General features: G+C 38.7%; 1 protein-coding gene across 2 annotated transcripts in view; it reads left to right on the forward strand.

Annotated features, from left to right (window-relative positions):
* Rnf13 (ring finger protein 13) overlaps window positions 1-26,551 on the forward strand; it is a 93,402-nt gene that overhangs the window by 49,261 nt on the left and 17,590 nt on the right. For both annotated transcript variants that reach the window (XM_052730266.1, XM_052730267.1), the window contains 3 exons: window positions 11,497-11,584; window positions 15,747-15,837; window positions 20,086-20,191. In XM_052730266.1, coding sequence (XP_052586226.1) covers window positions 11,497-11,584; window positions 15,747-15,837; window positions 20,086-20,191 — 285 coding nt within the window. The remainder of the gene's footprint in view (window positions 1-11,496; window positions 11,585-15,746; window positions 15,838-20,085; window positions 20,192-26,551) is intronic.

The following is a 26,551-nucleotide window of genomic DNA, read 5'->3' on the forward strand; positions in this document are numbered from 1 at the left end:
TTTGTTTTTGTTTTTTGAGATAGGTTTTGAGATAGGGTAGCTGTGCGCCTTTGGATCGCAGTCTGTAGCTCAGGCTGGCCTCAAACTCACAGAGATCCTCCTGCCTCTGCCTCCCAAATGCTAGGATTAAAGGCGTGCGCCTCCGCCGCCCGTCTTAGACTAGCTTTTTGTTTGCATCAATGAAACAAGCCTGAGCAGTTGCGAATTCACAAATGCTTTTTAATATTTAATTTTGGTATCAAATATATCTCCCAATATTTAAAACTTCCTTGCCTGTGTACTACATTCTGACTTTAAAGTATAGTATTGGGATATAGCATATGATTTTCACTTTAAAGTTGTAAGTACCCCAGCTTCCCTTTTCTGGCATTCTCAAATCTACTAAGTAACTTTCAATACAATAAAGAAGCTTTAACAGTCCTACCAAAAATAAGTTCTAGAGGAATAAATTCACCGCATCGTCAAGCCTCCAAAAACACTTAGCAGAAGGTCAGTCTGAAAACATGACTTCAAGTGAGGAAATATGCTTTTGATAGCATTTCTTGGGGGTTTTCATGTACTTTAACTTTAATTTTATTTATTTATTTATTTACTTATTTACTTATTTACTCATTTACTTATTTATTTATTTATTCATTCATTCATTATTTATCTATCTATCTATCTATCTATCTATCTATCTATCTATCTATCTATTTATTTATTTCCAGGCAGGGTTTCTCTGTGTAGGCCTGGCTGTCCTGGACCTCACTTTGTAGAATAGGCTGGCCTTGAACTCAAGAACTCACAGAGATCCGCCTGTCCCTGCCTTTAGAGTGCTGGGATTAAAGGTGAGCCCCCCACAGCCCAGCTTGCAGCTAGAGTTTCTCTCCAGGTCCTGCCAAGGCCCCCAGTCCCACAGCCCACTTATATATAATCACTCAGACACTTGTATTACTTATAAACTGTATGGCCATGGCTCAGGTAATCTTGCTATCTAATTCTTATATCTTAAATTAACCGTATCTTTTAGTCTGTAAGTTGCCACATGGCTCAGTATCTTACATGTGGCGGCAGATGGCTGCCTCTCCTTGCCTCAACTTTCCACTTCCCAGAATTCTCCTCTCCTTGTCCCGCCTATACTTCCTGCCTGGCTACTGGCCAATCAGCACTTTATCAATCAATCATCCACAGCACCGCCTCGTCTGTTTATATTTTTTTAAGGAAAATGTTCTTCTTAGGTTTAAATCTTTCTCTACTCCAGAAGAGAATGTGAGGGCGGAAGGACTGAGGGGAGCAGGCTGGTATTCAGCACTTAGTGAAAAGAGAAAAGGCCTGCTTGTTCACTGTGACCTTGACCAACTGGAGAAGTTCAAGTCATGTTTGTTGCCCTTCACTTGACAAAGCTTGGAAACTTCAATATATATGAGGACTATTTTTGTCTACACTGAGGGGAGAAAACTTTTATGGCTCCAGGGGGAGCAAAACCACAGATCAAAGGGAATCTTATTTTCCTGATTTGTATCCTGTAGGATAAGAGCTGGATAAATAGTTATCTTACCTGAAGTTTAAGCAGCTGTGTGGTAGATATTCTCCTGGAATTGAAATATATACAAATAATCAGGATTAGTTCTTTCTCGTGGAACTTATGTCTCACGGTCGCAGTGCACCTGTGGTTTGCAGCTTCTCGGAACGTTAGGAAGACCGATTAAGCTTAGGAGTTTGAGGTCGACTAGGACAACATAGTGGCACCTCATCCTCAACCCCCCTCCCCCTGAGCAAAACAACAACAGCAGGGTAATAGTGGCTTTGTAAAAAGAATTTGGCAGTGCTTTTCAGTTCCTATCGTGGGGAATACTTTGAGCAGTATGGGAGGTCTCAAAGATCTGGTAGAATTCTGTGCTGAATTCTTTTTCTTCCTTTTTTAGTTGGGAGTTTTTAATGACCACTTGTTTTTCACTAGGTGCTAAGAGCCTGTTTACATTTCTTACTTCATCATGATTTAACTTTGGCAAGTTGTGTATATCAAGAAATCCGTCTGTGTCTTTTAGGTTTTCCAGTTTGGGGGAATATATAGATTTTTATTTATTTATTTATTTATTTATTTATTTATTTATTTATTTATTTATTTATTTATTTATTTATTTTCAAGACAGGGTTTCTCTGTGTAGCTTTGCGCCTTTCCTGGGACTCACTTGGTAGCCCAGGCTGGCCTCGAACTCACAGAGATCCGCCTGGCTCTGCCTCCCGAGTGCTGGGATTAAAGGCGTGTGCCACCATCGCCCGGCACTATTTTTAAACTATGTCCTTATAATTCTATGAATTTCCTTGATATCTGTTGTAATATCTCCCTTTTCATCTATAATTTTAATTTGGATCCTCTCTTTCTTACTCTTGGTTAATTTGGCTAAAGGTTTATCAATCATGTTGATTTTTCTCAAAGAACCAGCTCTGTTTCATTGAATTTTTGGTTTTTTGTTTGTTTCTATTTCATTAGTTTCAGCCAGGAATTGGATTGTTTCTTCCTGTTTACGCTCTTTGGTGTTATTTCTTCCTGTTTTTCTAGAGCTTTCAAGTGTATTGTTAAGCTATTAGTCTGAGCTGTTTCTAGTTTCTTGATGTAGGTAGGCACTTGATGCTAAGAACTCGCCTCTTAGAACTGCCTTCACTGTGTTCCATTGGTTTGTATAGGTGCGTTTCCATTTTCATTCAGTTTTAACAAGTTTTAAATGCTCTTCCTGATTTCCTGATTTTTTTTTCTGCCAATTACACATTTAATTAAGACAAAGTAGCTAGGCAGCCCGAGGAGGTGGCGTGCACCTAAATTTTATCCAAGGCAGGCAGATCTCTGAGTTCAAGGCCAGTCTGATCTACAGAGTGAGTTCCAGGACAGCCTGTCTTGGGGGTAAAGAAGACTAATAAGGGAGTCTTCTTCATGGTTACACTTACTGCTGTTTCTGTTGTGGATATTCAGTTTTAAGCTGTGCTGGTCAGATAAGATGCAGGATGTTATTTTGATTTCTTTTATCTATTAACACTGATTTGTATCCTAATATGTGATTGCTATTGCAGAATGTTCTGTCTGTTAGGTCCATTTGATTGATGTTATTTAACTCCAGCATTACTCCATTTAGTTTGGATGACTTGTCTGCTGGTGAGAATGAAATATTATTCACAGTGGAAATTGTCCACTGTTACTGTGTTAGGATCAATATGTGATTTTAGCTGTAGTATTCTTTCTTTCATGAAATTGGGTACCCTTGTATTTGGTGCATAAATGTTCAGAACTATATTCTCTTGATGGATTTTTCTTATTTAATGAGTATACAGTGCCCTTTCTTATATCTTATGATTAGTTTTTGTGTGCAGTTTACTCTGTCAGATATAAAAATGGCTATACCTGCTTGCTTCTTGGTTCCATTTGCTTAAAATACCATTTCTGGTCCCTTTACCCAAGGTGCTCTCTGTCCTGGATGGTAAGATGTGTTTCTTGGAAGGAACAGAAAGATGGATACTGCTTTCTAATCCAGTTTCAGTCTGTGTCTTTTATTGGGTTATTGGGACCATTAATACTGAGTTATTATTGGACAGTGTTTATTACTTCCTGTTATTTTGCTGTTGTATTATTTGTCTCCCTCCTCCTATTTAATTTTAAGATTTAGTTTGTTTTATTGATTTAAGAATACATCAATTTTAGCATCCTTTAATTCCTCCATGAAAGGAATCAGCACAATGATCTCCTTTCCTGGTAATTTCCCCTTGGAGATTAATCTTCTTCCTTGTATTGAAAATATATTATTTTCTCACAACATATCCTGATTATGGTTTTCCCTCTACTCCTCCCAGTTCCTTCCCATCTCCCCTGCATCTATTCCCTCTCCATTTCTCATTAGAAAAGAACAGATTTCTAAGAGATAATAATAAAATACAACAATAAAATATAATAAGGTAAAACAAAAACTATCACATTAAAGTTGGACAAAACAAACCAACAGAAGGAAAAGAGCCCCAAAGAAGGCACATGAATCAGAGACCAACTCATTTGCACACCCAGGAATCCCATGAAAACCCCAAACTAGAAGCCATAATATATAGGCAGATGTACATACCCGTGCAGACCTGTGCATGCTGCCTTAGTCTCTGAGTTCATATGAACTTGCTCATGTTGATTTAGAGGGCCTTATTTTCTTGGTTTCCCCCATGCCTCCTCCTCTTCTCCCTTGCTCCTTTATTTTTTTAAAATTTTATTTGTCCCTTTCCCACCCCTGAGACAGAAGTTTCTCCACATAGTCCTGACTGTCCTGGAACTCGCTCTGTAGATTAGACTGTCCTTGAACTCACAGATCCACCTGCCTCTACCTCCCAAGTACTGGGATTAAAGGCATGTGCCATTATTGCCTGCCTTCCCCTGCTCCTTTAAGCAACTGTTCTGGGATTGCTTATTCCTGGTAGTCTCTTGGGTGTAGTTAACCTTCTCCTACTCAGTTTTTCCTTCTAGTGTATGTTGTAGCGCTGGATTGGTGGACAGAAGAAATTCCTTAAATTTCTTTTTATCATAAAATGTTTTTTGTTCTCTGTTGATTGTGATTTATAATTTTGCTGGGTATAGTATTTAGGGCAGGCATTTGTGGTCTTTCAGAGCTTGCAGAACATCTGTTCAGGCATTCTGTCTTTCAGGGTCTCAGTTGAAAAGTCAGGTATTATTCTAATGGGCCTGCCTTTATATGTGATTTGTTCTTTTTCCTTTGCAGCTTTTAATATCCTTTCTTTGTTCTGTACATTGAATGTTTTCATTATTGTATATCATGGGACAGGATCATCTTTTCTGGTGCTGTCTATTTCATGCCCTGTAATGCCTCCTGAATCTTGATGAGCACCTCATTCTTTAGATTAAGGAGATTTTGTTAAAAAATATTATAACTTTGGACCGAGTTTCTTCTCTTTCCTCTGTACATAATATTCCTAGGTTTGGTCTTTCATAGTGTCCCAGATATTCTGGATGTTTTGTGTCTGGATTTATTTATTTATAGACAGGGTCTCAATATATAGCTTTGGCTAGCCTAGGTAAACCAGGCTCACTAGGTGGACCAGGCTCAAACTCAGAGATTTGCCTGACTCTGCCTTATGAGTGCTGGGATTAAAGGTGTATACCACCATGCTAGACCTTGGCCTGAATTTTTTAGATTTAACCTTTTCTTTGATTGAGTTATCATATACATATATACATATATATATATATGTATATATGTATATATATATATTACCTTATCATCAAGACCTGAAATTCACTTTTCCAAGTCTTATAATCTGTTAGTGAGGCTTACCTATGAGTTTTCTGTTGGACTTCCTGAGTTTTTCATTTTGAGCTTTATTTCAATTTGGCTTTTCTTTAGCAATTCTATTTCCATGTTAAATTCTAATTTCATAACTTGAATTGTTTTCTTTATTTCATTTGATTCTGTTTTCATTTATATCCTCTTTAAGGTTCTTGAACATACTCATAATTGCTATTCCGAAGTCCTTGTCTTATGCTGGAGCTAAATTGCTTGTCTTGGGGTTTATTGCGATAGGGATGCTGGCTTCTGGAGGAGGCATGTTGACTTGGTTGTTCATGTTTAGTTTTTTTGCTAGGATTTAGACATCTGGAGTTAGACATTGGTGGTGTTCCTTGGTGTAGATCTTGTTTCTTGGTCTTGCCTTTGTGCATGGCGTGTAGTTCTTTGTTTGCTGTTGCTCCAATGTAACCACTTGTGGATGAGAAAGATGATGATCATTTTTGCAGTTTTGTGGTCACTATGGGTTTGGCGTTATAAAAGATGTTGAAATAGTAACCTAAACTTAAGAGTTGTGTTAACATTATAGTTAGAAGAGAAGAGAGTACATTTAGAACAACTCTTTCTTTTTCAGACATCTTTTACCAGTTGTCTAAAAGCCCATTGTTTTCAGAATATTAAGCATGTTTTGGGGATGCATGTACAATGTTGATGTTATGTTGCCTGCCTGCCTGCCTGTCTGTCTGTCTGAGGCAGTCTCCTGCTTTTGATTTTTTTTCTGCCCCCACTTGTTAAAATATGAGAAGTTTTTGTTTATGCAACATTTCAGACAACAGTTTTTAAATTTGAAATGTTGACTTGCATTCAAGTAAAAAGGATTGTAAGTTTGTTCAGTCTCATGAGGTAATTGTATTGCTCCTTTTAAAAGATTCTTTTCTACCTTTGTTATGCTTTATGATTTTTGCAGGTTTATCATATAGACGTGTTCGCTTAATTGTCTCTTGGTAGAGTAAAAACATTATTTTAACTCTATGTATAGGCATTCGAGGAGACTGAAAATGATAGGAAGGATAAAAATGTGCATTATGTTTGAAGTTTGTTTTGAAAAATATAGCTAGTTTTATTCAAAATACTGAGTTAATAAATGAATTTATTTGCTGAAAATCTTTGGATATTTGCCTCTAGTTTGATTCATGTCATCTTCCTACCTAGGAAACCTTGCTCTCTCTCAAATCCAACCTGCTCAAAGCCAGTTTTAGCTCCCTCCATCAAGTCAGGCTTAGTATTGTGGCTTTTAGTCTAAGACATCTTCCAAGTTCCCAAGTACAAAAAAAAGTTAGTTATGAAGAAAAATAGTATCATTACCACCATCCTACCTTGTTAAATCCAGATTGCTCTAAAACACCATTGACACCCCATTTATCCTTTTTCAAGTGTCAGCTTGGAATTCACCAGAGGAAACTCCAAGCCTGCTCTTCTGAATGGCCTTCAAGGTGCTCCATTACCTGCTTCTCCTTTTCCTTTCTCTCCTCACCTCAGACTGTCTATCAGAAATAATAAAAATGAATTTTGATGCTTAATCATAACAAGAACACATTTCATATGTGCCAGGAGCTGCCTAGGTGCTGTTTTAAGAGCTTTTTGTATATTAACTTGTTAAATCCTCAGAACAACCTTCTCAGTTGGGCAAATTACATTAATTGTTATGGAAGTTACTCGCCCAAATTGATACATCTAGTAGAAGCATTCAAAGCCTGGTTATATAGTTACGAGATTCTGTTCTTAGGTGTCCTGCCTTTCAGGGGTACCCTTCTTTTCAAGTCAAGTTGCTCTTTCTGTTTGTTATTTTGTTCTTAGCATGCTATTGGCTTGTTATTGCTGTCTTCTCACAAGAAAAATCTCTTTCCACCATTAAATCAAAATTTCTCTCTTGTAGAGATTCAAGTTCCATAAAATCTGCCATAGGTATTTCATGCCATAATATTTTCTTCTCTTAAGTTTCTATTTACTTTACCCCAGTATTTTAACACATTTTTTTCCTGGCACATGTTGTTTATTTAGTAAGTTTTGTTTCCCCTATAGGCTCCTAATATTAATGTATCCAAGTCTTTCTCACTTCCGTTTCCCTTTCCAGCCTCGGTAAGATGCTAAGTGCTGGTAGTGGTCCTGGCTCTTATCCTAATCCATCAGCAAATCCTGTTGTGCTGGTTTGATTTCCTTTACTGTTGCCTTAAGGCACCTATCTGAGATAGGCTGTCTATGAAGAGAAAAGTGCATTTTTTTAGTCATAGCTTCAAAGGATTCTGTACATGGTTCCTTGGCTCTGTTGCTTCTGGGCATGGGGGTTTGGGGGAGCATGTGGCAGAACAATCTACAGTGGACAGGAAGCAGAGAGATTAGCATCCTACAGTCCTCCCAAAGGCAGCCCCCACCCCTCACTCACCTAAAACATCCCATTAAGATCCTCATCTTAAAGTTTCCACCACCTTCTAATAGTAGCAAACTAAGAACTTAGCCTTGAACGTGGGTCTTTGGGATACTGTAGATCCAAACTAAATCCCCAAGCTTCTTTCTCTCTAACCTAATAAAATGCTGTTCTGTATCAGCTCTGCACAAGTGTGACTGACTGCAGGGCCTACCTTGCCTCGTCTCTAAAATGTAGAAAAGAATATCTAGATTTAGGACCATGCTGAACATTGAGATAAGAATACAAATGTCTAACACATAGAGGTTCCTTTTGTTCTTGCCATTTTTGTTCTGGAACGTAGTTACATATATCTTATCAATAATTTCCCAACTTGTAATGCCTGTGAGTCCTTCATCTTGAGAGAGAGCACAGTCACTTCTTTCTTCTTACAAGGTTATTACCAGTTTGTTCAGACTGAAAAGAAGATGAACTATTGTTTCATTTCCAGGATTTCTTTGACACCATGCTTCACTGATGACTCTATCATTAGCAGTTGCTGTCTTTTGACATGCTGCCTATTTCCAATAACAAGCCTTATTATTCTTTATTCCCTTGCAACTCTTTGTTGGATGCCACCTGGTCTACATAATGCAGTTGCATCGAGTTTGGTGACTAGATGCGAAGCATTCACTCTAGTCACTGCAATTTGTGCTAATAGCCTGGCCAGTCCCTTAAAAGGTAGATTGGTAATAGAGTTCAGTAGATTTTTTCATGCGTTTTTTCAGTTTTGATGGATGTTTTGGATTTAGGTTTTTGTTTACCGTGTGTGCTTTTTATTCATGAATCTTTTCATCTTTTCCTTCCATCTGACACCATGTGTTTGAGGTTGCATTTTATGAATGTAAAACCATGAAGATAATTACTAAATGATTTAGGTTTTATTTCTGTCTCATGTGTTCTTAAAAATACCAGCTGCTGCTTAGTTGAAATGTAATTTAATTTGACTGACACTTGAGATTTATAGTTTCTAAACATGAATACATTTTTCTTGTTTGTTTTCATAAGCATTTTGGTTCATATGTTAATGTGTCTCTTGATTTCACTTCCCTTCTTCATTTTAAAAACAATAAAACAATAAAAAAAAAACCCTTGGGGGGAAATTGTTAAACTTTTGAAAACATTCTTTTATTTTTTTTTTTAGAGTTCACACTTAAGCTCACAGAATTCCCATTTTGGTGGTTTAATATTTTCTATTTTAGGACCTTTTATTTTGTTATCAGAAACAGCTTTTGTTAGTTAATATAATTTCGCATTTTGTGGAAACAGTTACATGCTAGATATAAGAAATAAATATTTCTCCTCAATTGCTTAATCAAATCTTAAAAACTTAATGGCTGCTGTATTTATTTGCACACCTCTTGCATGCTGTTGTTAATCCATTGGTTCGTGCTGCTGTGTCTTAGTGACTTGAGAGTGAGGGTTTGGAGAGATGACTCAGCAGGCTGTCCTGGTGCTGTGCAAGCCTAGTGACCCCAGTTCCATCCCCGATCCCGTGTAAAGGGGGAAGAGAACTACTCCTGAAAGTTGTCCTCTGACTTCAACACACCCACTGCGGCACGTTGTGCACCCACGTTCACACATACTGCCACCATCACCCCACCAAGAACAACAAGAAGTAAATTTCAAAAATAATTTTGGAATGAGAAAGCAACTTACAAAACTGACGATACTTTGGTGCTTCTCATCAGAAAACTTGATAGGTGGATAGCTTGTAAATATTTAAAGAGCCTTTGGTAGCCTGTTTCTGATAGCCCGAGTGGGATGATACATGTATGCATAAATTTAACATGTGGCATGGTTTAAGATTAATATAGTAATAATAATCTATTAAGAAGTAAATAGATTGATGAAAGTACTCTAAGCAGAGAGTGACTTGTGTGGGTGGAGAGGGTATGTAGATAAGACACAAGGCGGGGTGCACTTCATAGTTAGTGTGGAGGCAATGGTAAGAAGCAAGACAGCATCAGCCTCTTTGGCTGTCTAGGAAGACTGAGTGAGGCCTCCATAAGGATCTGTCTTTGATCCTGCATGACGTACAGTGTCTGATTTGCTCTTTACCATGGCTTCGGTGGTGGCTTTGTCAGCCCTAACATGCTACATCTTTGCTCTCAGAGAATTAAAGTTACCTTTAAAAAATTTAAACCTTATGTTTCAGATCAGCAGGAAATGACTTTTGATATTAATTTAATCTTTTATTTCTTAAGTTGTGTCTATGGCAAAAGGTACTTTTTGATGTGAAAAGGAACACTTCTTGGTTACTTGGCTAGCTTTTAGGGGAAGAATTAAAATGGTCTCTGATGTGTCAAAAAATCTAACAGGAACACCACCTAAGCAAGCTTTTATTTAAATAAAAACTACAGCTGTCTGTATTATCATGGCAATGTACGGAGTGAATGATATGTTAATTGTAGTGAGGGGCAGAAACTCCAGTGTTCTTCTCCGGAAGGAGCCCACTCTTGGACAGCAGCAGCTTCTGTGAGGAAGAGGCTCTCGTGTTGTCTCAGTTTCAGCTAGGCAATAAAATTAGGTAGTAATATAAATCCACCTGAAAAAAAAATACTGCACATGCGTGTAAAAATAATAAACTTATGCTCTTAATTATTGACTTTTCTTTCCACGAGTACAGAATATATGATAGGTTTGTTAACTGCTTGATTTCTTGCCATTATTCCTAATGTTAAGAGCTAAAGTCCTTAATGTTGAAGGTCCTATGTCAGTGAGCTATTTCTTTTAATTAGTTCTTCAGAAAATCTTTCTGCCCAATTTTACCGTTTAGGTAAACTTTTAATCCAAACAAATACTTCATTTACTTAAGTCATTCAGTGACATTTATTTAATGCTATTCTACTCTGTGTTGCACTATTTTATAGATGATGGGGCCATAAATATAAACAAAATATTCCTGGCTTAAGACACATGTATCTCCCACAGATTAATTTTTTAAAAAATAAGATGACAAAATTATTCAGACTTACCCACACTTACATTGGGTAACTAAAAGAGACTTGACTGTGTAGAGCTGACTTGCCATGAACACACAGCCTCATTCCATTTAGCTCAGTTGTCAGAGCTAAATGCGCCTGCCCCCCAATTGTGAAGATTGATTTCAAGCACCCATGTAAATTAAATATTGGGTAAATTAAATATTGGCAGCCTTCCTGTAATCCCAGCACTGGAGAGGAAGAGACTCCCCAGGTCAAGCTGGCTGCCTTGAGCTCGGGGTTTAAAGAGACCTTGCTTCAGTAAGTAAATAGAGAGTGATCAAGGAAGACCACTGATGTCACCCTCTGGTCTCCAGATGTACTCACACAGATACACACATCCATGTGTGTGTGTGTGTATATATATATATATATATATATATATATATATATATATATGAACGTGCGTACCATATTCACCCCTTACATACAGAGAAAGTCATTTGCCTGAGTTTATGCCACTACTAAGTATCAAGATGGGATTTGAATGTCTGGGGCCTACTGATTACTGAGCCTGATCACTGCACGTTTCTGTTCTGGAAATAGACTCCTTATTGCTTTGGGTCCTCTTAATACTTGTGCCACATCTCTAACCTTTATTGGCTTTGAATTCTCTTAATGCCATGAATGAATTAAGAAAGTATCCAATGAACTCCTCAGTGGTCCCCTATAGGCATCCATGTGTTTCAAGAACATCTGTGCTTTTATTCCTACAGAAGCACATGATATGCTTCCAGGCAAATAGCATAGACTTGTGACCATCTCCCACATAATATGACTGTTTTTTCATCTGCAGGTTTTAAATGCACAGAGAGCAGGATACAAAGCAGCCATAGTTTACAATGTAGACTCTGAAGACCTGATTAGCATGGGATCCAACGACAGTAAGTACAGGTATCACTTTTCTTGTCTCCTGATTGACAGATCATTTGAAATTAAAGTTAACAGGATTTCTTCTTTCATTTTCTATTCAAACAGTGAAGTTTGTTTTTTACCAGATAACTCCTAGCTGTTAGCCTTCATGGTATTGTTATGGGGTTTTCACCAGCGAAGAATGCTCAGGCATGGGTTTAAGCCAATAGAAATTCTTTACTAGCAGGCCAGCAACTCCACTGGGTGTTTGGATCCCAGTGTAGCCCTGAGCTTTCTTCAGAGTGAGCTTTTAAGCACAAAAGCCATGTTCTGGGTTCACTTACTTCAGTTAACAAGAACAGTAGCCAGAAGCAGAACTACAGAAGCTAAAAAACAAGGTTAGTACACTTAGAGACTTTCCCAGAACTATATGGTCTTTGATGAGCAAGGCTTTTATTTTAGCTTTTTCAGGTGGTGCTGCTGTCTGTGTGCTGAGTTATAGCCTGAAAGCACTCCCATTGTGGAGTCTTACTAAGGCCTGGGGCCCTGTTAGAGGATAATTTTAATTCTCAACTGAGGTAGAATTGACTTGTCCTTTTTCTCAACAGTTAAGGGTGGGGTTATTTATTGATTTATAGATGTTTTCTTTAAAAAATAATTCAAATGCCATAAACAGTGATTAAATTACTTGGTAAGAATGCCATAGAAGGCCTGTAGGATGATAGCTCGGTGAGCAAAGGCATTGTTGCTAGGACTGATGACCTAAGTTCAGTCTTCTTAAACCACATAAGGAAGAAAGTCCATTCCTGACAGTTGTCCTCTCTCCTCCACATGCATACTGGGGACACACACACACACAAACAGAAATGTAATAAAAGTTAAGGAATGCTGTAGAACCATTTTTGTAATTTATTTAGATTTACACAGCATGAAATTTTAAGATGTATAGATTAAAGTACCTACTGTATTCTGGTGAAATTTCAAAGCTATAATACATCATAATTTCTTTTATATGATCTATGCATGTGCATGCTTTGGGGTGTGTGTGTGTGTGTGTTTGTGTGTGTGGGGGGGGGCAGAGTAGTCCAACAGTCCAACATCTGGCGTCTTTTCCTATTGCTCCTCACTGTATTTTATTTTATACATACAATGTTTTGCTGCATGTGTGTCTGTGTATCATGTGTGACCACAGATGACTGGAAGAGCGTATTGGATCCCTAGGAAGTGGAGTGTAGTCAGTGTGAGCCACCATGGGTGCTAGGAATAGAATACGAGTCCCGTGGAAGAGCAGTCATGTACTCTGGACTGCTGGGCCATCTCTCCAGCCTTTCCCCCTGATTTCTTTGAGGTTTTCCACTGAACCTGGAATGTACTGATTATGATTAGCTAGATTGCTGCCCAGCAAGCCCCAGGGATCCTCTGGTCCCTGTCTCCCACTGCAGGAATTACAGTGATGAATTGGGCTTTTTATTGGTTGCTAGACACCCAAAACTTAGATCTCCCTAAATACAGCAAACACTTTATCCATGAACCATTTCACCAGTCTCTAGATGGATAGAAGGATGGATGCCTGCCTGCTTGCCTTCTTTCTTCCCTCTCCTCCTCCTCCTCCTCCTCCTCCTCCTCCTCCTCCTCCTCCTCCTCCTCCTCCTCCTCCTCCTCCTTCTCCTATTTTTTTTTTCCAGAGCTGAGGACTGAACCCAGGGCCTTGCGCTTGCTAGGCAAGCACTCTACCACTGAGCTAAATCCCCAACCCCTTCTCCTCCTCTTCCTCCTCCTCCTCCTCCATCTTCCCCTCTCTCTCTCTCTCTCTCTCTCTCTCTCTCTGTCTCTCTCTCTCTCTCTCTCTCTCTCTCTCTCTCTCTCTCTCTCTCTCCCTCTCTCCCTCTCTCTGTTGTTTTTGAGACATGGTATTTCTATGTGTTCCTGGCTGTCCTGGAACTCACTCTGTAGACCAGGCTGGTCTAGAGCTCACAGAGATCTGCCTGTCTATGTCTCCCAGGTATTGGGGTTAAAGGCGTGGGCCACTATGCCCAGCTTCCCATATACTTTCCTATGGCAGTTGGTCTTTTACATCACATGTATATATCCGTATTTTTTATTTGAAATGAGATTATTTTCTTATTCTAAATATTAGTTCACAGGGAAAATGAGCCAACCTCGAGGAACTAACAAGCATTTTTTAATGATTTTGTTTGTTTTCTTTTTGAGATAGGGTACTATGTAGCCATAGTGAACTCATATAGATCTGTACTTGCCTGTCTCCACCTTCAGGGTGCTATGGTTAAAGGTGTGAACCACCATGCACAGCTACCCATTGAGTTTTTAAAAAGCTATATCCTTCACTCAATGTAGTTTTCACACCTCAGGGCTATCATGTGTTTTTTTTTAATTACAATTTTTTTTTGAGAACTTCATATATGAGTTCTATATTTACATCATTTCATCCCTCCCTCTTTTCTTTCCATTCTCTCTTGTGTTCCCCTGTCCCTCTTAAATTCATGATTTTCTCTCCTAATTATTATTTTACACACACACACACACACACACACACACACACACACACACACACACACACACACACACACCCTGCTGAATCTCTTTAGTATTGTTTATATGTATTTGTGTTTAGGGCTGACTACTTGGGATTGGACTGCCTATCGGCCTCATCCTGAAAAAAACTTATTTCTCTCTCTCTCTCTCTCTCTCTCTCTCTCTCTCTCTCTCTCTCTCTCTCTCTCTCTCTCAGCAGCCATTGATTGCCTATAGCCCTTCATGTGGAGGTGGAGCCTTGGGAAATTTTTTATCAGTGCTGACATGTCAGTTGGTGTTGTTATTGTTGGGGTCTTGTTTTCATGGGTACCATTTTCCTGTCTTGTCTAGAAGATATTATCTGACAGCAGGCATCCTGGTCCTCTGTCTTTTAGAATCTTTCTGTGCATGTTGCTTCAATCTCTTGAGTTCTTATAAGCTTTGCTCATATTGATTTAGTTCTTATAAGCTTTGCTCATGTCTTGTTTTCTTGGTGTCCCTCATCCCCTCTGGGTCATACATTCTTCCTAGCTCCTCATATGGTATACTGCCTGCAAGATATTCTAGGGCAATGGTGCCACAAAACTTGTGGGAATAAATCACTGATTTGACTTAAGGCCACTCCACGAGATGGAACACTGTTTGGGTGACCAAGAACCTTAGACTAGATCACCCAGGGAGCTAGGCTCAAACCAAATACTACTGGTCTAAGAGAAGAAAAAAAAAATGTAATGATAAAATGACTCCCCGTGATATTCTGCTATACTCATAGATCAGTGCCTTTGTTCAGCCATCATTAGAGAAGCTTGCACCATCAGGGAAGTTCTTGCAGGAGATGGAAACAAATACAGAGACCACAGCCAGACATTATGCAGAGAGTGAGAGACCTTGTAAGCTCAGCCCTAAATGGGCCATCTCTATTAAGTCCCTCCCCTAAGAAGATTGTTTTTTATTTGTGTTTCTGATGATTTTATTACCCGAATAGAGTGTAATTTTAAAAAACAAAATTCTTCTTTTGGCGGCATTTTATTTTTCTTTAAATACAGAGGTCAGGGTCAAGTTTCCTGGGATACCAGCTGGAAGTTAGCTCTGCTGTAATCTCTAGGAGGAAGTTGGAACTCCCTTAGTTCCTTGCATCTTGCCAGTTAATGCCTCTCACATTTCCCTCTTGAGGACCAGAGCCACAGTGTTGTCTGTTAGACCTCTTTAAAGTGGTCGGTCTCACATTGGTGGCTTGTGTCCGTCTTGGAATTGGGTATGTAAAGTAAACTTTTTCCTCTTTACTTGGTGTGTAAAGTAAACTTTTTCCTTTTTACTTAGGAATTAGGTATTCTGTGGGAAAGAAGGCTACAATTTTGTCCTCTTCTTTCTTTGAAAAAGTTTTATCTATAGGAGAGTAAGTCAAATGGAAATATTAAAGATAAAAAAATTATGTCTCTACCTTGTAAGACTGTTGCGAGAATGTGTATAGGAAAAACATCACCCTGTAATGTCCATGTGGTGCTTCTAAACACTTTGATGGTAAGTGTAAATCTGCAGTCTGAAGGATCAACTGGTAGGCATCGGAATTTGGATGTGATTGTTTCCAATTGCATTTGGGGCTGCTAGAGAGAACCTTAAGTGTTGGCTTTTTACAAATAAACTCACTGTTCTTTTACACAGTTGATGTATTAAAGAAAATTGACATTCCATCTGTCTTTATTGGTGAATCATCAGCCAATTCCCTGAAAGATGAATTCACATATGAAAAAGGGTAAGTAATGAATATCAAAAAATCGTGTAACTTCAGATTGTTCCTTATATTATAGCAGAATTATATAATTTTACATACATTGATATTTGCTTATTTATTCAGAGATAAGGTCTTACTATGTAGCCCTGGCTGGCCTGGAAAAGATGGTTTTATAATGAGCTAATAGATTGTGCTAAATTTTCTCTTCTTAAACCATTGTATTGTAAAAAAGTGTTTCTTTTGGATTTGATTATGTATTAAAATTATGCTCAAGCTACAGGGAGGTGCTAATGTTGGCATCAGTGTTGCTAAGAATAAACTTTCCATTTATAGTTTCTTTTTAAGTTTATAATGAGACTTTTTATTGTTTACAATTATTGGTAGACACTACTCTTTCATTATAGTTGCTAAGGAGAGTTTAATTTGCATAAATGAAAGCTTATTGTGATTGCCAAAATTATGTTAGTGCTGATAATAATTTTTCTATTACACATATGAATGGCTTCACTTTTCTAATTTTTCTACTTCAAGTTGCTTTCTGTCATAAGAATGCATTGGCAATACCATGCTAATCAGTATAGATAGTGGGTGTCTTTGCCTTATTCATTAGTGAGATAATTTATTTCAAAAAGGATTCTGGCTTTTAATCAGATTAAGAATCATCTTTACTTTATTTTTTTTTAACACTACTAGAGAGATGGCTCAGAGATTAAGAGGGTATACTACTCCTGTGGAGGACCTGAATTCAGTTTCCAGCATGCACATCAATATCCAGTATCTGAACTGATCACAGGTTATTTCCCTGATAATTGTATGGATAGAAGACTGTGTACTTAGTTGGCTGATGATGATTGTCAGAAAGAGACAAAACAAGGCTGTCTGTGTCAAGAGGGGGATTGGGAAATGAACAAGTTGTTTTGACCTGTAGACCTTGACATCAGGCTTGAAATTAACCTTAAACCACACATACAGGAGAATAAACCTTATTTCCTTCATTGTACATTTCTCTGCTTCAAAGATCAAATATTAGCTGCAAAACCTATGGAGTTCACAGTATTTAGGCATAGTCACAGAAGGCAATGTTGTGGTAAGAAATTACTAAACCTGTCTAAATACCTTTTTGTTGTTGTTGTTGTTCCCCAAATTGAGATTAATCTGGAGTGAATCTGGAGGTTCAGCTGTGGCAGAAACAAATGGGAAACAGTTCTCAGCCATATGTAGTCTCTTTCACCACCTATCCCATTAACAGTTTGGTAAGGAAAGAGCAGTATTTGAATGTGTATTGAATTTGTGTCTTAGTTAGGTTCATGTTGCTGTGATAAAACACCATGACCAAAAGCAGTTTGGGGAGGAAACGGTTTATTTTGTTTACACTTCCAGGTAAAAGTCCTACACTAAGGGAAGTCATACAGGAACCTGGAAGCAGGAACTGAAGCAGAGGCCATGAAGGATCAGTGTTCACTGGCTTGCTCCTAATGGCTTGCTCAGCCTACTTTCTTATAAACCCCAGCCAGGACCACCTGCTCAGGGATGGCACCATCCACAATGGGCACTAGCTAAGAAAATGTCCCACAGGCTTGCCTATGACCAATCTTATAGGTTTTCTGAATTGTGGTTCTCTCTTATCAGATACCTTTACTTGTATGAAGTTGACAATAAATTAGCCAGGACAACCTGTAATTCAAGATGCTTAAAATACTCTATCAATTTTAAACTGTTTAGACTTCTCATAATATGTCTTGACTATAGCTAAAATGATTTGAAATGTGACAGGTAGCATGAATAGGACATGAAGAATTTTAGGTTTAGAATCCAGACCACTGAATACCATCAGTGCATCTGGAAATGTCTAATGAATTCCAGACCATTTTTATTCTAAAGTGTGTTAATTTTTACTTACTGAAACTTCCTGATTTGCTTTTTTAGCTGTTTTTCTGCCTAGCAAATTATTTACGAGCAATTCATCATGTTAAATCACAGAACAGTGTTTGTTTCGTCATATGGGGAAAATGTCATAAGCATGAAAAAAGAAAAACCAGAGTAGTAAGAGTCCTGCTGAAAGATACTGAGAAGCTCTCTCTCATTGGTTAAAGTTAGCTATAGAGTAGTCTGGCTGCTGGACACCAGCACTGTTAATTTATAGCATGTTGCAGAGTATGTGGTAGTGATGTGCCAGAAGATCAATGGCTCACACAAGTAGTACCAGAGATGTAGCTCAGAACTGGAGAATTATCTTCTGAAATGGCCTTTTGCTAGAAGAGATGACTAAATAGGTCTCAAGCCTGCCGCTGCTTTCTCCTTTCTACACCAATGCCACTATCACTTAGGTATTTTATACAAAGTTACAAAAATGCATGTGAAATAATTTATTATCCTCTCTTCTGATGAAAAGTTACACTTTTACTCTAGCAATCCAAGCAAATTTTTGGAGGGTATTTGCATTATTTGGGAGAAGTCCCTGGTATTGTTTATATTTGTTGCAGTTTAATTGAATTCCTTAGATGCAAATCTGACAAATGATAGCATTAAAAACAGCTTGGAAGTAAAAATTTTCTTATTTTTCGTAAGTGCTGTGAATTCCTAAAGACTTCTGTTAGTGGGAAAAGAAGCAACTTGGTCTCATTTTCTTTCATACTAAATGTTATTACTTTACCTGAACTGAGTATGTGATATTGTCACCTTAAAAATAATCACCTAGCAGTGAGTAGCAGGGTAACAAAACGTCCACACTGCTGAGCATTGTATTCCCCTCCTTAGACTAAAGGTAGTTGTAAAGCAATGCCTTACATGAAAAGTGTGGCCATTCATGAAATAGTTAGTGAACTTAATTCTGATCATTGTTTTCTTCTGATAGGGTTCTGTCTGTTTTGTAATAAGTGATGTCACAGTAGCCAACAGCATGGTTATAGCAAAGAGGAATGAGAAATGTAACACCTTCTGATTCCCATCTCCGCAACATACAGCCAAACAGTGGAGAACATGAAGGTGTACAAGAAATCACTCTTAGGAATTTCTTGTTTTTTCATGCCATATCTCACAGATGAATACAGGGGTACAGGGGCTGTGTCCCTTTTACAAGGTACAATGGGTGAAATATATAAGGAGGGGGTATAATTTGTGTCAGTAATTCCTCTAGAGCAGTGGTTCTCAACCTGTGGGTCATGACCCCTTTGGGTTCAAATATTAAATATCCTACATATCAAATATTTACATTATTATTCATAACAGTAGCAGAATTACAGTTATAAAATAGGAACAAAATAATTTTATGGTTAGGGATCACTACAACATGAGGAACTGTATTAAGGGGTCACAGCATTAAGGCGGCTGAGGACCACGGCTCTAGAATGTCTGTAAAAAAAAAAGATATATTTTTATTTTATACTCATGAGTGTTTGCCAACATATATGTATGTATATGCACTGAGTACATGTCTGGTGCCCACTAAGGCAACAGGAGGGCATTTGATAGTCTAGCCGGAGTTAGAGGTGGTTGCCAGTCACCCAATGTGGATGCTAGAAATTGAGCCCTGTTTCTCTGCAAGAGCAGCAAGTGCTTTTAAGCATTGAGCTGTCATCTCTCCAGCCCAGATTCTATAGAGTTTTTATAGTGATGGAAATAATGAATGAGGTAGAGGTTCTTACTATGTGCTCCTAGACACGCTACTGGTTTTTTTTTTAAGGTTTATTATTTTCTCTGTGTGTTGTTTTTTTTTCTTTGAATGTATGTATGTATGTTATGTATGTATGTTCCCCATGTGTGTGCCTAGTGACCATGGAGGTCATAAGAAGGTGTTGGATCCCCTATAACTGGAGTTCTGGATGGTTGTGAACCGTCATGTGGGTGCTGGAAATCAAAGCCAGGTTCTTGCCAATAGCAGCAAGCACTTAACCACTGAACCATCTCTCTAGCCCTACAATTGTTTTTTATGCTGATGTTGCATATAAAATACAACTTTTGCATAGTTTACTGCATTCAGTAAATATTTCTCCAGGGGTTATTCTGAAATATGTGTAAAATATACTTAAAAATGTGAAAATTATCCCTTAAACCAGGAGTTTTTAACCTTCCCAATGATGCGACACTTTAATACAGTTGCTCATGTTGTGGTGACCCCCAACCATAAAATTGTTTTCATTGCTACTTCATAGCTCTAATTTTCCACTGTTATGAATCGTGATGTAATATCTGTTTTCTGATAGTCTTAGGTGACCCCTGTGAGAGGACTGTCCAACCTAACTCTCAATTGTTAATTTTTCTTTCTTCTAGGGGCCACGTCATCTTAATTCCAGAACTGACTCTTCCTTTGGAGTACTATCTGATCCCCTTCCTCATCATAGTGGGCATCTGCCTCATCCTGATAGTCATTTTTATGGTATGTCAGTTAACTTCTAATAATTATAAAAAGTACTACAGGTAGATCTAAAAATTATTTAAAAATTAAGAGAAGCCTTATTTGAAAGAGTACATATATCTATTTATGCAAACTTCTGGAGAAGGGAAATATATATAGTGTGAACAAAAAAGAAAGAAAAATGAAAGGAAGGAAGGAAGGAAGGAAGGAAGAAAAGAAATGAAAGAATGAACAGCAATTGTGTATAGGGACCTGGTAGAGGATTACTGGAAGGGTAGGAGGGAACTTTCCCAGGTGAGAACCATGTTCTATATCTAGATAGAAATTTGGGGGACACAGATGCATAGTATTTGTTTCAATCTTAAATTGTATATAAACACATATTGTGTGTATGCACACACACACACACACACACACAAACAAACATAGTTTTTCAGAGGACATATACTGATATCTATAGCTTAGCTTGAAATGCATTATAAAAACTAAGGGTTGGAGAGATCACTCAGTGGTAAGGAGCCCTTGCTCTTTTACAGAAGATCTGGGTTTAGTTCCCATCACTCGCATGGTGACTCACAACCATCTGTAACTCCAGTTCCAGGGTATATGATGCCCTCTTCTGACTTTTGTAGGCACCAGGCATGCATGTGGTGCGCATACATACATACATACAGATGAAACACTCATATACTTAAAAAAAAAATAAATTAAATTAAAAAAAAAAGCTATGGAGAAGAAAAATAAGATGTATTGATTGGCACATAGAAATGCAGTATCATTTGTAGACTCTGTATATTGGTATTATTACCAAATTCTCCAAGTTCACCTAGAAGTCAATTTTAGAAAATTCATATTAAAATGTAAAGAATGTATGTTATGAGGGATTGTGGTAGAGGGATTGTGGTAAAGGGATAATGGATGCATTGTTTTTCTAAGACCATTATAACCAGAGTATGGTTTCAGGACTCTAGAGGGTCGGTGAGGTCCAAGTTATTTTCAAAATGATACTAATATTTGCCAGTGTCACTCCTAATTCTTACCTTTTTTGGTTTTTCGAGACAGGGTTTCTCTGTGTTGTTTTGGTGCCTGTCCTGAAACTCATTCTGTAGACCAGGCTGGCCTCGAACTCAGAGGTCCACCTGGCTCTGCTGGGATTAAAGATGCACACCATTACTGCCCACCATAATTCTTTCTTTTTTTAAAGACAGTGCTTCACTGTGTATCCCTAGCTGGCCTGGAACTCACTGTGTAGACAAGGCTGACCTCAAACTCAGAGATCTGTGTGCTTTTGCTGGGATTACAGGTGTGCAACACCACACCTAGCTAACTCCTAAGTCTTTTTAGGATTATGTTGAGGACATTTCTAGAGGCTCTATGATATGAGATATAAAAATACTTGAAGAGAGAATAGATATACAATTATGCTGTATTCTTTATTCAAATATTAACAGAAAAATTTAAAAGATGTAAAAACGGGTCTTGCTCTTTTAGTCTGTCAGCAGCTATGGTTACCTGTGCAAGACTAGGCCTGTCAGCATTCCATCCTGGAGTGTGGAGATCTCATTTTACTGAGGGTTTGTAGGCAGTTAGCAGTTAGGGGAGAGGGACTCATTAGGTATCACCCCGTCCCTGAAGGTCTGTAGGCAGGAAGAAACATCTTCAGTGCTGTAGATAAGTTGCCCATGATGCTAGAAATAACCTTTACCTGCACTCCCATAAAATTATGCTCATTAAATTGATTTTTTTCACGAATAATAAAAAGACATGAAAGTAGAACAGGGATTTATTGGGATAAGGAAGAATGATGGGGGGCATAGGAAATGAAAAGGAGAGGGTTAAATAATACATACCCTTAATATTTTAAAAATATACTATCTTAGAAAATATAAAATAAGAAAATGCTTTAACTGTGTGAAGCTACAGTGATTATGATTGTATAGTTATTTTTATGTCTTAAGTTATGATAGAACACACACAAACTTGAGCCATTTAACATGCATAGCTCTGTGTCTGGTCTGCTCCCTGGACTTGCCACTGCCACTATCAATGTACACATTTTCCATGGATAATATATGTAATCAACTGAATGAATTTCATCAAATTTCAGCTTCAATACTGGCCTGCTACAGTTCTAGGTACAACATTCAAGTATTGGTCAAGAGCCTTATTCCCTCCATTCGTCCTCGAGTTTAAAAACATGATGAACTTGCAATCTGTGTGTTCAACACAGAAAAGACCAACAGAAGTCCTAACCCACCCATAGCCAGTAGGTTAAAGGCAACTGAGCCATTCCCTTCCTTAACGAGCCTTACTGCAAATTGGAGTCCTTGTAAGATGGTATCCCAAAGGCAAATGGAACTTGAGTTAATAAATTTATAATTTTAAAAGCCAATCAAAATGTATATAATTATTGAATTAAATTTATCGTGCCCAATAGAATGAAAGATTAATTAACTGTGGTAGCTACTTTTGCTGCCAGGGTCTCCACTGTGCTAGCTGTAATAAGCAATTATGAAATGGTAATCCGAGAAACAGTAGCAGTGGTGGCCACCTCTGCTATAACAGCAAAAACAGCAGCAGCAATGTCAAATTCTCTTCTGGAGTGTGTGGGTATCCACACTGACATGTATACAGCTCCAGGAACACAAACCGACAGGGTCCATTTTTCTTGATCCCAGCACGACTTAATCAGGCAGCTCTTCTGGAGAATCCAACCACATGGTTGCAGTCCCTAGACTTACGTTAATGCTTGCCAAAGTTGGCCATATTGGGTTCTCAATCCCCATTGGCATCAGAAGGGGAGAGTTTTTCACGAAGGCCCAATAAGTCTCTGCCATGTTGGACTTCAGCAGTAGGCACAGGGTGCACTCAGCATGCAGGAATCCAAAGAGGAACCTCATTGTCCTGAGGAAAGACATAAACAGAACCCTGGGCCCACACCAATACCAGATCGGGTCTCCTCCAAGTGCCAGTAGAAAGATCCTTCCATCGCTCCAGAGGGTGATTTGCAACAGGAGCCCTCCAGTCGAACACACAGATTGCAAGCCTAGCGCCACTTTGAGATCTTTGGCAGCAGTTAACTCTGCAGCTCACACATGATTGAGCCTGTATGATAATGAGTATTCAGAGATGGTTAATGCCTGGGGGGCACTCACCAACCTAAGACAGAGAGCCTGTGTGGCCTGGGCAGGCATCTTCATGACGGGTAAGGTGACCTGCTGACGTCCCATTGCAATCTAAGTCAGAAGCTCATTTATTAGTAAAAGGCAGACCTGTAGGGCCCTGGCCCCTGTTTTGGATAACTGTTGCCTTGCTTGCTGACCTTGACCTTGATATCCTCCCTATGCTAATTCCCTCCTGGGCTTCACCCTCCTAAATACTTAAGGGAAGTTCCTTGTCTATGTATCCTGCATAATGGGTGTTAACAGCTTAGATGCAAGATTGTAAAACATCTGTAGCAAACTTCTGCCCTCCAGGGTTCTCCCATCGTGCTGTAAGCCTGTATTCAAGACCTCCTCCCTCCCTCAATAAACGGCATTCGGCATTAAAATAAATAAATAAAATAAAATAAACATGATGAACAACTTTTGTATATTCATGTTTAGTATATATTATATATATACCAGGTTTGCCAAACTAGTGGTACTTTAGTGGTACCACACATTTTAAAATTACTTTCTTCATTTAAAGTTTTTTTTAATTCTTTGGCATTTCATACATGTATATAACGCATTTTGATCATACTCATATTTTTGTTCCTTTAGTCCCAGTGAGCCCCTTCCTACTTTCAAGTACTTTGTCTCCCTCCTCGCCCCTCTCTCTTGGTGGCCTCCAAGCTTGATTAGTGTTGTTTGTGTGAGAATGGATGGACACTATTTACTGGAGCTTGGGCACTTTGGCCTCATGAGTCTCACCCTCATCCACGATGGAATATTTATAGGCAGGTCTTGTGAAGGTAACAGCAGCTGTGTGAAATAATTGTATGTCCATCAAGACGTGAGTGGCTAGACTGTCCTCCAGACTTCTCTAACAGCCATAGGTCATTTCTAGCCCCTCCCTGCCCTAAAGGGAAAAAAAAGCCCAAGATCACGCCACCAAATCCCTCCAATTCCAGTTCATCCTGGAAACCCTATATAAAGTCGGCCTCCTGCCCAGTTCTTTGCTGCTTTTCTCCTGAGCAGAGGGAACTACCTTCCCTCCTGTGTGATTTATTTCCCCAAATCCCTGTTTGAGGTTTGTTGGGCGGTGTGACTGTGGTATTCCTCAGTTCCTGACTGCCAACTTTTCCTCTTATAATCATGAGTTTGCCAGCCATGTCATGTCCCAAAGACAGCATTTCATGTCACTCTTCTTCCCCCAACTCCTACATTCTTTCCAACTTCTCTTCTATGATACTCATTAAGCCTTGGAAGACATATGTAGATGTCCCTTTTAGGGCCAGACACCCATTAAGTTATCAGTTGTCAGAACTTTGAACATCCCTTCAATAATTGCCTCCCACTGACAAAAGAAGCTTCTTTGGCAAAAGCTGACAGGAACACTAACCATTGGCATAGGTGTAAAGATTTAGAAGGTGATTTGATAGGTTTATCATGTCTCTTTAGTAAAACAATAGTATAGCTTCCCCATTAGGGTCTGTGATCTCCCTAGCCATGGGCCTTTTCTTCTCTCTTTTTTCTTATATATGTGTATGTATGTATGGTATATGTGTGTAGTACATGTATGTGAGTGTTTGGGTGCGTGTTCCCATGTGTGCACATGTAGAGATCAGAGGAGGAAGATGTTAAGTGTCTTTGTCTATAGTTCTCTACCTTGCTTTGAGACATAGTGAGCTCTCAGATTCAGCCTTTGCTTACTAATGCTGGGGTTACAGGCATATGCAGCCATGTCTGCAGCTTCTTATATGGACGATAGCATTCAAACCCATGTTCTCATACTTGCACAGCAAGTACTCTAACCTGGTGAGCTAACTACCCAGTCCTGAGCTACCAGCTCTACAGATCTACAGTACTAGACATGAATTTTCTCCTGGGGACCAGGCCTCAAATCCAGGGAGGAACTAAGTGGTGAGTTACCTCCATAGTGGTGTCCTTACACCAGTTAGCACATCTTGCTTGCCTGCTCGGCAGGATGCAAGGTGCACTGAGTATACCTTGCTGAATAAGACTGTTGAGGACAGCTCTTCCCCAGCAGCCTGCATAGCACCGCCCACTACTGTAAGTCCTAGAAAGCAAGTAAGAAGTTCCCACCTCAGTTTCAGTTTAATCTCTCTATGTGTTATGTATGACCAGAGTGTGTGACAACCACAGCAACAATGGAGACAACCAAAGCAGTAGAATTAGCCTGTATTATTCTGGAGGTCTCAGGGGATACCCAGCTAATGACCCATAGGATGGCAGCCCATACTAGCTCCGGCTTGTGGTTGTTCTCTATTCTCAGGGCCCTAATCTAGCTCAGTTTTAAACATAGCGATTCCCTGTCAAGATCTCACTATCTAGTTATAGAGTGATAAAGTGGGGTTCCTCTCTACTACACTGCTTGCCAGAGGAATCCTTCCTACTTAAACCAGAAATTGCACTGGAGGCTGGTGAGGGCTCTAAGTTTGCCCCGTAGGACAAGTCTCCTCTCACTAGGGTCACCCAGCTTATGGTCTGGAGATGAGGTGGTTGTGTCCTCTCACCCCACCTCTAAGCCAAGGCTAGAGTTGTGTTTGGCAGAGGTTACTTTGTGTCATTGGGTACCCATCTGTTTCTTTACACTGTCCGTTCCGGCACTGCCATTCTGAGTTTCTGAAGCTGACTTCTGCTTTCTTCCTTTGGAAAGAGCACCACTCTTTCTCATCCCAATGTCTTTCCTTAACCAGTCATGTGGAGGCAGCTTAGAGTCCTCCGTTTTTCCTGGAAGGCTTCAACTTAAATATTTTTAAGAAATTATTCAGTGTAGTAAGACAAAGGATTTCAGTTATTCATATATTTCACTAACAGTTTTAAGAGAATTTCTGTCATATGTGGAATGAGTTCTCTTTATTCTTAGCCATCTGTGCCTTGTTGTTGTTAGATGTTTATGTAATTTGTCTTTCAAAGAAGTAGACTTTTGTTCTACATTCATAAGAAAGCAGGTCCACTTTGGGATCTATATATTCATCAGTAAGCAAAAAACATAAAAATAATTTTTCTTTCTTTTTTTTTTTATCTAAAACATTGCTTTATAGAAACATCCTTAACAATATTTGACAAAACAATCTGTGTACCTTGACCTAGCCAAGTTATCACATAAAACTAAATACTATAGAATTTAATCTTGCTTGTTTTATTTTTTGAAAATAAAACTGACTTTTAAAATAAATACAATTCAGTTTTAAGTTTTAAAGCAGTTTTAAAC

This window comes from Peromyscus californicus, unplaced genomic scaffold, assembly GCF_007827085.1.
Source record: "Peromyscus californicus insignis strain IS unplaced genomic scaffold, ASM782708v3 Scaffold_9__1_contigs__length_137607984, whole genome shotgun sequence".
NCBI lineage: Eukaryota > Metazoa > Chordata > Mammalia > Rodentia > Cricetidae > Peromyscus > Peromyscus californicus.